Source organism: Anoplolepis gracilipes, chromosome 1 (assembly GCF_047496725.1).
Source record: "Anoplolepis gracilipes chromosome 1, ASM4749672v1, whole genome shotgun sequence".
Classification (NCBI taxonomy): Eukaryota; Metazoa; Arthropoda; class Insecta; order Hymenoptera; family Formicidae; genus Anoplolepis; species Anoplolepis gracilipes.
In genome coordinates this window covers 12503432-12517234 of record NC_132970.1, presented here as the reverse complement: position 1 = coordinate 12517234, position 13803 = coordinate 12503432, and the positions used below count along the sequence as shown (strand labels likewise).

Genomic DNA, 13803 nt, shown 5'->3' with positions numbered 1-13803 from the left:
TACATGTACTTTTATTCTAGTTTCAATTAATAATTTATTTTACAATTAATGCACAAACATATAGCCTATATAACATAATTTTATATTAATTTATGCATACATATATTATATTTGGTGCTCTAAAAATTGAATAAAAATACTTAATCATATTATAGATTATTGCAGTTTTTTATACTAGTGTGTTTACACGTACATATGTATACGTTATATTACTCATTTTGAATATAATATACATATGTTATATAATATATTCAGATACACGCTCATATATGTTCGTTCTCTCGCGTCGCATTGTACTTTATGTTTGTTGACAAGTTGTTGTAATAATTTGGAATAACCCAACGCTTTATCCGCGGATGACTTAGCCTCAACCGCGTCGCATTAGATGAATTCCCCATATTTGACATCATAGTTGTCGCAGCGGTGGTAGTGGTCGTAGTGGTTGTAGTTGTTGTCGTGCAGCAGCATTCTTTTTTTGGGAAGAAGTGACTTAGTAACGGACAATTTTCAAGAAAATCAAAAAATCCTGGCGTAGAATTCTGTTGGAGAAGAATAAGATACACATGATACCGTAATACCACGTTGCCACGGGCAAGTTGAAATATATTTGTATTAAACTTTCTGGAATGTGACTCTTTTTTTATCTCACAGAAATCTGTGATGACAGAAAATTGAAAAATTACTTTCTGTTAATACTTACAGCCTCTCGGATCGTGACGCAAGCCACGGCGACGAGTAGATATCCCAGTACTACACGCATTGTTTAGATTTGTCTTACGTTCGACTCGACTTGTGACATTCGAGCGCAGCGAAAGCATTTTTATACTCAGCTTATGAATATTGACCTATTTCTCGTCATTGATATCTGATAATACGTTTTTGTACCGCCACTTGTGTCGCAGTTAGGCTTTATGGCAATTAAGTAATGACAATTGCACGAAAGGTCGTGCAACTATAGTAGTGCACTTTATGAAGTGTATGACACGCATATTCGTAAGGATGTCAAGTGCGCATAAACATAAAAATTGCGAGTTGAAACGAATAAAAAATGTGTGCCCTTCACCTACAAAAGCACAGATGTTCTTTGTTTCAAATTTAAATGATTGTTTACGTCACAAATGAACTTGATATCTCTCTTAGCAATGATGTTTTAGCATTTTATACAGTTTGAACATAAAAGAAAAGAGTTTATCAAAAATTCTCTATAAAAAAAATATTATTCAATACATTACATGCATCTCATAGGAGCATGTATTAATATAATATGAATTGTTGATGTTAAAAAAATTACAACGCAATGGGAAAAATAAATGTCAACGATTTCCGCGACTTATATGTACGCTTATATGAATGGACGTACATATGAATAATAATATCATCATGACACATAACGGATTTAAACGTTAAAGTTGTAATGCAGATCCCATTTAATTACGGGATATTTTTTAACCGTGCAACTTTTTGATAACTCGGCTACTGCGTACAAATTACTGACGTCCCTTTTCTCCCTACAGATCAAACGGAAGAAAGAGATCCTCGCGTGGTCGTCCATCATCGTTAGCATTTCATTCAGTGACAGTCGGTCGACCGACGGCTGAGCTGCCGTTGAACTATGAAAGCTGTGTAAACTCGCTGAACAAACAAACGTTTTATGGCCGTTCAATAGCACCATCGTCTGCGTAATGTCGTGACGCATACATTTCCTAGCGCGTAAGATAAAGTGCACATATTTTACGAAGCAACGGCTGCATTTTTCATTCTCTAACGAAAAATCGATATCGACGGTCTTCATCAGGATAGCTCGCGTACTCTGCTCTCTCTCTCTCTCTCTCTCTCTCTCTCTCTCTCTCTCTCTCTCTCTCTCTCTCTCTCTCTCTCTCTGCCTCCGGTATAATCCAATACTCTTCTACAAGAAAGGTTTTCCAGCAGCTCTGGTTATAGTATCTACATACATTCATGCTGATGCGTCAACATACGCCGGTACGAGAAAGCCCGAGAATATAATAATAACATACTACATAATCACAACCCATTTAATAAAAAAAAAATCGGTATCTTAAAAATCTAAATATGCATACATTATAAAAGAAATGCATTATAAAATAACAAACTAATTTAGTAAGAGAGATAATTTTTTAGTCTTCACGTGATTGTTGAAAATATTTTTTTCAATGGTGCTGTTATATTTATTCATTTTTTATCCAGGAATTTTTGTCTTTATCTTTTTCTTTCCGTAGAAAAAAAAAAACTTGGCGAATGACCGTAAACTTTTGTTTTATGTTTCTGTTTACTATTTCGCGTATCGGCTCACTTATCGGAGTACACTAGTGTCAAAATAGACAGAAAATGCTTGGCCAATATTTGCTACAAGGCTTTGACTGTTGTACGCTATGCCGGCGGCATTTTCACGAATCGATTCGTCTCCCAATCGAAGGAAAGAAGGGAGAGGAGCTTCCGTATCCTACGGAAAATTTTACCGGAAGCGATGTACAATCGTCGTGACGTCGGTGAGTCGGTACCGGCTCAAAGAAAAGTGCGAGAGGAGAAGGAAAACGCGGTAGACGTTCGCGGCGTCGGCGGCGGCGACGACACGAAAGGTGAATTTGGACGCGGTAGAGAGAAAGAGACAGAGAGAGAGAGAGAGAGAGAGAACGGTTGAGTGAAAAATGAAGGTACGAAAGCACACGGAGGGGAATCGCACGGCGGCGCGTTGCTTGACGCATTGCGGCGGGGAAATATGGGTCGTTCCGATTATGTCGGGAGGAGAGAGCACCGCGGCCGGAATCTGACAGTGGCAGAGTGACGCCACGCGAAACCTCATACATCTCGTGTATAACTAATGTCCGCATATATCATCTCTTCGTCTCTCCCGCCTATGCGTATTTCCTATCTTTTTTCCCCCCCTTTTTTTTTTATCTCGCGAAGCAAAATGTATGTCGCACGCGTGCGCTCTTTCGTTCGAGAGGGATGTGGACACTCTGTCTCGTTTCGTTTGAATACGATGCGGAAAACGCGCGCGGAGAACTTCGCGAAAGATAAGCGCGCGCTCGGGAAATGATACATTGCCTTCGATCTGCCTCGTTTCTTCTTTCACCTGCGTTGCATCGTTGTTTGAAAGTCATTTTCTCTGATTTGCAAATTAGTCATACATCTATACCGACTCTGTTTGAAGTGATTTCTTTGGAGACTCAAACAGAATTTTAATTGATTGCGAGATATACAATTGATATAGTAAACAAATTCTTATCCACTTTTCTGAATTTTCATTATAATCTTTTATCACTTATCGCATTATGAAAGATAAAAATAGGCAATTAATTATCAACATCTATTTCAAGAAAAATTCAACTCAAATTTTATTGCTTTATCTTAATATACATATACTTGATTATACGTGATGTGTTTGTCTAATTATTGTAATAATTTTATAACTTATTTTGTGAATTATTAAAAAAATAAATTTCAGTTGCACTTTAACTTTAAAATGATGACAAATCTGATGACAAATAATAAAGCAATTAAACCGAATATATCAGCGCCTTGTTTCATCGTCGGTTTGACATTTTTTCGTAGTAGGTGGTCCAAGTAATAGAGGAAAATTAAAGAATGTTAGGAGCACCTCGCTCGTTAGTCAACCTGCTTCAACCTGCAGCACCGGCAGCAGCAATAGCTAATTGGTATTCGGGCGGAATACGAGTCTCCGCGACGGGTCTGGAAGTTCGAGAGCTGTGTGTTTACACTGCGGTTGGAGTCAGCAGGCCCGAAACGTTTCGACAATACAAACCAGTTGAAGTGTCCCCGAATCCTTCGCGCGCGCGTCCGCAATTCCACTCCGAGATTTTCACAAACTAACCGACCACCGCGCGATCGACGCTATTGTTCCGTCGCATCCCGAGAGTCCTTCGTGTCTCTTTAATCGACGCAAAGTGTCGTTCTCCCCTGCCGACGTTTCTCTCTCTCTCCGTTTCGAGTGCACTTTCCGGTTATTTTTTTTCTGTCGCATTTTTTTTCTGTCTGTCTGTCTCTCTCTCTCTCTCTCTCTCTCTCTCTCTCTCTCTCTCTCTCTCTCTCCACTTGTCTCGGATGCCGCGATGTATCCATTTTTATCGATGTACGCGAAGCTTTGCGTTTTCTCGAGTGGATTCGCCGGCACCCTTCTCTCGACCTGCCATATTCCTCTAGCAGGTATGCAGCGCGAGCATTCACCCCGGGCATGAATGCAGGTGTTCGTTGGGCCGAATAAGCCCAGAAGAGACCGAGGATGATGGCAACTCGTGCATCTCCGAGCTTCGTCGTCGTCGTCGTCGTCGTCGTTGTCGTCGTTGTCGTCTTCGTCGTCACGAGACTGCTGCGGTAACCACTTCCGTTTCGTGCGCTTCTCGTTTCTACGTACGTTTCGTCACGCTTGTCACATGCTTACCGCACGAAAGAGACCGCGGTCTGGTAAAAATATTGTGATGGTCGGTGGCGTCGTTATATTGTCCACCGTTTTGTGTCCACTGTTTCCCATCAGCCGGCGAACGATGCAGAAACGTGCGGTTTTGCACCGCGAAAAGAAAGTACGAGATACGACGTCACGCGGTGACGTTACGTTAAAAACTTCTGTTGTTGCTGAATGAAAGATTATTACGTATTTAAAAATCTAATGCACGAGATATGTATAGAGAAGTCAATGGGTCAAAGTGTTTGCTATGCGCATTTAATATTGACTGTTTTATATAAAACTCGCTAACTAATACGCATATTGGATAAAATTCAAGTTATTGTTCGTTTAACTTACGTAGATTTATTATTTTGAAATATACTCGTCCAAATTTGAACTTATCTATTTGTATCTCGAAATTTAAAAGAGAATGGTCCGTTAAAATGCTATACAAATTAATCTAATTTTTAATTAATTAAGTGACACAGATGTATTATATGATATTTATATAATAAATAAATATACATTTATGTTACCTATGTAACAAATAATATATATTTATATTATCTATGTTAAATAAATAGACATTATTTTCAATAAATATACATTATTCTCATTATATGTATATGTCCTAATGTGTACATTTGATATGCATAGAATATGCATAGAATGATATATCGATAATGTATAGGATTTATATAGTATTTTCAGGATAAAAATCATTTTGAAAAAGAGCTAGAAGATTATATAAATATTATTTCACTTAATCTTAATTTTTCTCTTCTTTCTCTCTCTTTATTCCATTTTATTATTATTATATAAGACTTATTTTTCACAGTGAGCGCATCTGATGATTATCTGGTAATTATCTTTTACAAGTGCAGATGTAATAAGAGTATAAGAGCGAGAGTTACAAAAAATACATTATTTTTTATACATTCACAATAGAAAACATAAACATGTTTATACAATATTTTGAAAATATTAATTTTTATAAGAATTTTCTATATTCGTTATTGTATGTAAAAAAAATCGTACAAACATAGCGTAGTCGAAATAAAATAGATTTATATCAGAAAAAAATGTACTCATTCATCTTTCTTTAACGACGTGACGCACGATACACAATAAACAGAAACATAATTGTGCAGCTATTATTATCGCAATCTACCTAGTTTATCTCGAATCGATCGACGGAAAAGGATGACGCGTGCGTGTTGAATATAAGGTGGGCGTTACGAATGTGCCTAGATATTCGTAGACTGTTGTCGCGATCGGCGGGAGGTCGTTTCAGGATACGTTCTGGGACGTTTCTCATCCGTTTGGACACGGGCTCACCAGGGAAACCCCATTATCCTCAGCCCGTAAACATTAAGCGTGGCGTCTCGCCGACGGATATCTGTTAAGAATGTACCGTATATCGTGTGCTACTGTGTCGCAGCAAGAGGAAGGGACTTGAGCCTCGGTGTCCGACTACCCATCGAGATAACGGGAGGAACATCCACGTTGGATATCGCGCGAGTAAGACCTTGCCTTGAACTGGTAGCGGAGACGAAACACCGTCGACGTTTGTGCAATCAAAACAGAGGCACACTCTGCTTTAATTATCGCGCGAGTAACGGCGTGTAAAATACAGACCGTCGCCGTCGCCAAGGCTGGTTTTAGAGAAGTGTGATTGGTGCGATTTTGTGCTGTGTCTTGTCGGAATTCCATCTTCAAAGGACAAAAAAGAACGCGATCTCGCAAGATCACCTTGAAAATAAACTAGTTGTACGACTACAAGTATGTCAACCTGCTATTATTTTAATCAATTATTTATATTTATTCAACATTCTTATCAATTATATTTTATTATTATTAATATTAATTATAGTTAATATTATAGTTTATTGATATTAACAAATTATTGTGTTTATTTATTTATATATTTTATAACATTATTTAATCGTATTTAAAATAACACGTGCATACAATTTCTTTAGTAAATTCATTAACATGTATTTATTGAGATTAATTTTTCTATGACTATGCGTAATCGCACTAAATAAATTTGTGAAATATATAAGGCATTTGAAATGCAACAGCAGATAAAAGACGTCGCTCAAATCGTTTCCATATAATGACGTAGCAAATACAAGGCAGTCTTGTTTGTATTATAGAATCACCACTGACGGTGCGAATTACTGAAAGTTAAAACGCGTCCGCTTCCATAATCTGGTTTAGTGACTGTGTGATCACCGGTCAATTCGTGTCGAACTGCCATTTTGTAACGCAACTCGTACGTTCCGTTATATTTATTCCGGTAACAGTTGTGTATGCGAGTCATTCAAGTATTATATCCCGTTATTCGTCTTTTATCATTACGCTATCACTGTGCATTGAAGACTTATCTACATATTCTGTTTACGTCTCGCGATGTAACTTATATGTATAGGGTGTTTCAAAACTATCATAATTCAGCTACTAAAGTCTTTTAATTTGAAGACTTTTAGCGGAAATGTTTAATCAAGACGGATTTTAATTAATGAATTTTCATTAAATGAAAAGAAAAATTTTATAATTTAAAATTTAAATAAATAATAATTTTGAAACATCGTGTAGATATTGAGCAAATGATTTAAATTTAGGTTGTAACATTACGATATCAGTCTTATAAATTGGTATTACACTGATAAGATGTGTGATAAAATATTATAAGCAATTCGATTTTACGATAGTACTACATTTTAAAGTTCTTATAAAATCTTGTGTCAATTTTTTAATAGAGATTATTTAATTGTAGTATAAAAAATTTAGATAAAAAGGTTATCTCATTTTTAGTGAACAAACATATTAAAGATAAAGATTTAACATTAAAAATAGAAAAAAACAAAATATCAAACATTACTTAAGCGCGATATGGAAAACGAACGTGTGTTTATTAAACATGTTATCTAAAGAAAGAATATGAAAGACATGTTTTTACAGTAACATTCTTTATATATGAAACGTCGTTTGTAGCGTCGTACGAAAAAAAAAATTTTTTTCTTCCGCTTAGCAACATTATAATTTTAATATATGCACGTAACGTTATCGCTAGCGTACGAGAAGACTTGTGTGTAAGGTCGTAAAGCATCGGACTATTGACTTTACGAATGAGTGGCAGTGCTCTTCTCTCTTTCTTGCTGCAGTTTATAATCTCGCGTCGATAGGCATACAAAACTCGGCGTCACACAAGTTTAAAAAAGATACTCGTGGAGGAGGAATCTGGGTATCATCGTACATGGGTGCCGTCTCTTCGTCAGTGATATACTTCGATAGTCATCATCGAGCTGTTGAATTCGCGTGAGTGAGTGAAGCCGCGTGAAATTCTGAGCTGGTGATCGTGTTGATACAAAAACAAACGACACGAAAACAGCAACATTGGCGTAAGGATTTGAAACGTGATGATCATTGATGTCGTTGGCTCATTAATCGAGGTCACATTGATTGAACATTCAAAACCATGGGTAAGAAAATAATCCTCGTTTTATTAATATCTATACAGCTGACGGAATTTTGCAAGCAATAATTTTATTATCTCTTGTGTGTGTGTTATCTTAAATGTGCGATATGAAAGAAATTTATATTTAACTCTTTGACATACAAACGTAAATCGTGTTACTTTATTATCATTTGCTTTAAATATTCAATACTGTATTTTTGCGAAAGATTTATAATATAAACGTGTATAAATTAGAAATTTATACATATAAAAACTAAATTTCAGCGTATCTTATTATAAGAAATAATAGATTATCTACGAGTTTGCGAATGAATTTATATTTTGTATACGCGCACACATGTATTATATTATTTTCTCTTGCATTTTGTAATCGTTAGCCCATGATAATTGGTTAGATTAATATAGATTAAACTCTGTTCCGTTTTTACCACGTGTTATTTTACATAGATATCTATAATCATATAAGAGAATACTCCTAACAATTTATTAAAATAATATCCACGCGCGCTTGGGCATTCTGTCTGTAAATGCATGAGTAGAATAATTATATTTATTAGAATATTTATATTTACTTATGCAATTTATATCTGTACAATACGTAATATAATAACGTTAATTTACACTAATATATTTATCTATAGTATTATAATTTACAAGTGAATATATAAGTTATTTTAAAGTAAATGACGAGACATCTTTTTAGAAATTGATATCACTAATATTCTTAAAGTAATTGTCAGAAACGAGTACATACTTAATTTTGATTAATTTAATCATAAGACTTTTATTACATCTAACATACTATTGATTAAACAAAATTATTAGATCATGTTAATATCTACATTTCACTACATTAACACTATTCTCTTACAATAAAAATTTTAGAGATACGCGTACGGTATTTGTTCGCGATAATGCTGTGCATTGCGAACATGATTATTTACGGCCTGAAAGTTAATATCGCGACGGCTATTATCGGCATGGTGAAAAAAAAACCTGGCGTGCCAGATTGGTCGGACGAGTGTCCAGAATTTGAGATTCCTGGAGAAGATATTGTCACCGATATTGATGGCCCATTTGATTGGACGTCAAGTGAGCAAGGTCTGGTCGTTAGCATATATTTTGCTGGATATCTGGTCGGTATGTTTCCGTCGGGATATTTGGCGGATCGGTAAGTAACTATAGAGAGAAAGAGATAGCGAGAGAGAAAGAGACTCTAATAATATATCTTTCTATATATAAATTTAATATTCTATATATAAATAGATATAACTTTGTTTCTTGTGTAAATATTAATAAATATTTGTACAAATATTGTACAATATCTATACAATGTGTATATATAAAAAAATCTTTAAGAAAATTAATATATTATTGACATAAAATATATATATATTTTGTCTCAAAAGATAAATATATATATTTATATACATTTCTAATAAACAATATTTTTCGGTGCATATAGGTTTAACACCAAATTCGTATTGCTATTCTGCGTGCTGGCGAACGGGATCTTAACGATATTGGTACCGGTTATTGCAGGCGAACTGTACGTACTATACACTGTGAGATTTTTAACCGGTCTTGTAAGCGCGGCGAATCTTCCTATAGTGAACGTTCTTCTGGGAACATGGGTTGTGTACGAGGAGAAGAGCACGTGGGTCGGTATCATATATGCCGGCACGTCGCTCGGCACCGTGATATCTATTCTTACCTCAGGAATAATATTAAATTTCGTGGGTTGGGAAGCTATTTTTTACATCCACGGAATATTACCGTTGATTTGGTGCGTCGTGTTTTATATATTTTTCGCCGGTTGTCCGGAAGACCAAAAGTTCATAACAGAACATGAGAGATCACTCATTATAAACTCATACGGTCATCGTACGCCCTACTCCGCGAAGATGAAAATCCCTTGGAAGAGTATATTTACGTCGGTGCCATTTTTGGCACTAATCGCCACCAATACTCTGGGCAACTTTTGTTGGTATTTCTTGCTTACTCAGTTGCCGCTCTACATGAACAAGATTCTGCGATACGATATCGCATCGGTAAATATACATATAATGAAATTAATAATTCCTTTCTTTTTTTGCTGTGAAAATAAATTATTACTTAAATAAAAATGTTAGATTCTCTCGTTATTATAAATATGAAATGATTATTTTTAAACTCGTATGTTATAATATATATATTTGTACATAGCATTAATTTTATTCTGCAGAATTTTGAACACGCAACTTATATAATTATAAAGTATAAATTTCAACTTGTGTGTAAAGTATTCTCAAATTTATTTTATATAGAATGCCGCTATTGTCTGCACGCCGTATCTCGTGAATGCCTTCACTAATCCACTAATCGGAAGAGTTTTAGATTGGGGACGCAAAAAGGGATATTGGTCGCAGACGGTTGCTCGTAAAATTGCGGTATTCATAAGTACGTATTTCAAATGGAATTTACTACATATATAAATAAAAATCTTTCTTGTATTCAAAGTTAAAACCGAACAGATTAAATAATCTTATCTAGAATAGAATTATAATAAATATATATATTTATCCAAACTATAATTTTTAATAACATATTACAGTGTTTATAAAAATAAAAACGATTAATCTTTTAATAAATATAAATATATTTTTCTAACTATTTTTTTTAATTGATTATATTTATTATAATTAAAGATATAGTTATAGACAAGATACAGACAATCTTTTTTTCTTTATTTTTGACATCAACAGTTATATTACCGGATGTAATGACACAATTTAAACTTGGATATATAATTTACATATTAATGAAATAAAGATGAGGTATTGTTTGCAAATTTATTGCATAATTCACGCAACTGGCCGTGATATCAATGTAGCGCATGACATTATAATTTTTGTCACTGTTTTATCGCATTATAACTTTTGTCACTATTTTTAATAAAAATGTTTAAATTCTGTTCCTGTGATATTCATATCAAGTAATATATTGCATCTTTTTGGTGATTTGTTGATTTCTAGATTAGTATCATATATTTTGAATAGGTGTACTTTATGCTCACCAACTAGTTTAGTTTAATTAATACGAGGAGGTCATGTACTCTGCTTCATCGATTTAGATATAAATTTTTTTATGCGTTGTTGTCGTTTAATGAAGTTTCTTTGCAAAGCCATTTGATACACTTCTTGATCTATCTCAAAATTTTCAGAAAAAAACATTCGTAAAAAAATATTTAATTAATACAAATGTACGCTCAATATAAATACTCATAAAGGAAGACAAAAGAAATAATTTTATAAGTTAATTAATAATTAACAATTATAATCATGAAAAAACGTAATTTAACAATAATAATTTTATATATAATTATTTGCATAAATTTTACAACTTTTGACCATGTAGCCTGTTTCACCGATTTTGATATGAATGTTTTTATGCGTAGTTGTTGTCTAATGAATTTGCAAGAAAAAAATTCAACATAAATGTATACGCAATTTCTCTACAAATTTCAAGAAGTGCATCGAATGGCTTTGCAAAGAAACTTCATTAGATGACAACTACTCATAACAAACTTATATTTAAATCGGTGAAGCAAAGTACAAGAAGAGTGATCTCTCTTTCCTTGTAAATTTAATTTCACCTAATAGACGTTGTACAATTTAATATATAATTTCCGAAACGTTTCTTGCTGTGTTCTAGGTACCATACCGCCTAGCATTTTTCTAATTATAATCGCGTACATTGGCTGCGATCGCGTGACATCGACCGTGCTGCTAACTATGAGCATAGTAGTCTGCGGTGCTATATTCGTCGGTCACCTTTGTAATCAGAACGACCTGGCCCCGAATTATGCGGGAATTCTCATGGGTATTACAAACACCCCAGGCACCATCTCTGCCTTTATTCTACCTCCGATAGTTGGTGCTCTCGTAGCGGAAGGAGTGAGTGAACATTTCTAACACTAGTTATAGAATAGTCTTAACGCGATCAAGAAATATCTGAAAAGAACAACATGACGTAATCGCCGATTTCTCTCGAATCTTTAATAAGTTATCCGCGTGAATTCCACTTTTCTCAAGTTTTACGGAAACTGGAACGGCTTTAAGCCGATAAGGAAGTTGAGTTGAAATTTTCTTCGAGAGACACTGAATCCTAATTGCATAATCAACTGCAAACTTAACGTTATTATAACATTAAGAGATAAAGAATGAGATTTATAACGTTATAAAATATTATTTGCTTCTCAGCTTAAAGTGATTTCCAAAATAATTTCAGAATATTATTGCCAAATAATTGCAAAAGTAATTAATAAAAATAACAGTATAATATATATTTTGTTTATTTATTTGATTATATTATCGCGTTTATGATTATTGTATATAATTTTTTTTACGTTTACTTATGTTTTCCTGCAGCATACTATGGCGCGTTGGAGAGTCGCGTTCTGGATTACCATTGTTGCCCAGATTGCGGCTTTCGTGATATTTTCAATTTTCGGATCAGCCAAAATTCAACCGTGGAATTATCCGCCACAAGATGAAAATTGGGATGTCGACGAAGGGCAACAGCAACAACAGCAACAACAAGAAACAAAGACATAAATTGAGACTTATAATTTTTACGTACATAGTCTTCTTTTATTAAGTAATTCTTTTCTTATTAAATAATCTAAAAACTCTTTTTAAAAGATAATCCATCTTGCCTAAACAAAAAACTTTTTCAAGTTAGACAAAATGCTAGTACGTTGAGATAATTTGTTATAACATATCCACGTATGTTAAAAACTTGGTGAATTCGATATTTGACAACTCATATATTTACATACATAATCTTTATATTTATATACAAATCTTTTTATATCTCGATGTGACATTGCCATTTTTGATAATTCTATTGAGATTAGTCAACGAATCTGTAATTCTATGTAACTCTATTAGTGTTTATATATTATAAATGTCTTTACTCATCCATTATATTAATAATATTTTGTACAATATATATTTTTTTCATCAAGTAACTCTGTTAAAAATACATGCTTTACAAGATATTATCAATGTCAATTTTAGTTGCCTTATACGGGTACATTTTTATTACATCTTGTATTGTTCTTACAAAAGATTTCATATATAATTACATTTGTTATTTGTACGATGTTATTTCTGTTAATTTAAATGTTTAAATTAAGATAATATAAAAAAACAATTTTATATTCAAATAGAAAATAAAATTGCAAAAGATGTTTAATATAAATGATTTGTCTTGTGTGTATGTATGTGTATGTGGTGTGTGGTTGTGGTATGTGGGGTGTGTGTGTGTGTGTGTGTTTATGACAAACTCGACTACGTTCCAAAGTTCACGAGAGACTCAAGGATGCCTCGACGTGCTAAGGTTTACGCAATGATAATTAGAATCGCGAGACCACTCTTAATGACGGGTAACCAATTAAGGGGCCACTTGGCACAAAAATTCTTCTTATCCCAATTAGATCGCGACGTCGCAACTGCCAGTCGGCGCAAGACGAACGGCAGAGAAAAAGGATTAAAGGTTCACAACGTACCGGCAGTGGGGGATATATATTTACGCCGTCTGAAATATTACGTTTGTAATCTATTTTCAGCCCATAGTCGTTCTCGCTTTGACGATGTGACGAGAGGCGAGCGGTAACCATTTCGCTATTTCGCGCGCTAAGTCATTTTCTCCTTTCTTTAAATATTACCGACAAAGTAGATAGGAAGCTTACGGTTCTAGGACGAGGGAATATATCGAGACTCTCTATATCTTTGGAAATTCTCTGAAAATTTTATTGAACGGAAATAACAAAAATCGAGAGATGTACGAGCGTATTATACGCCCGTTCTATATTTTCACTTTAGAAAGTATTATTGATTATTATCTCTTGGGA

At 34.2% G+C, this 13803-nt stretch overlaps 2 protein-coding genes across 9 annotated transcripts in view; one reads left to right on the top strand and one right to left on the bottom strand.

Moving 5' to 3' along the window:
* Positions 1–13803, bottom strand: part of Ten-m (teneurin transmembrane protein Ten-m) — a 575864-nt gene that overhangs the window by 424378 nt on the left and 137683 nt on the right. The window lies entirely within an intron of this gene.
* On the top strand, positions 5715–12887 carry LOC140664203 (putative inorganic phosphate cotransporter). 6 transcript variants are annotated; one of them, XM_072889111.1, is made up of 7 exons: positions 5715–6205; positions 7594–7911; positions 8793–9078; positions 9373–9958; positions 10214–10346; positions 11601–11842; positions 12317–12887. In XM_072889111.1, the coding sequence occupies exons 2-7, from the start codon at positions 7908–7910 to the stop codon at positions 12500–12502; spliced, it is 1437 nt and encodes a 478-aa protein (XP_072745212.1). In that variant the 5' UTR covers positions 5715–6205; positions 7594–7907; the 3' UTR covers positions 12503–12887. The 6 variants fall into 6 exon arrangements, with proteins under 6 accessions (XP_072745212.1, XP_072745230.1, XP_072745220.1 ...); XM_072889129.1 differs by lacking the exon at positions 5715–6205 and adding an exon at positions 6385–6701; XM_072889119.1 differs by lacking the exon at positions 5715–6205 and adding an exon at positions 6385–6725.

Bases quoted from the DNA above. Each gene is read 5' to 3' on its own strand.
- LOC140664203 (XM_072889111.1), top strand. The intron at 9,959-10,213 runs GTAAATATACAT...TATTTTATATAG, and splicing joins TGCGATACGATATCGCATCG to AATGCCGCTATTGTCTGCAC. The intron at 10,347-11,600 runs GTACGTATTTCA...GCTGTGTTCTAG, and splicing joins TAAAATTGCGGTATTCATAA to GTACCATACCGCCTAGCATT.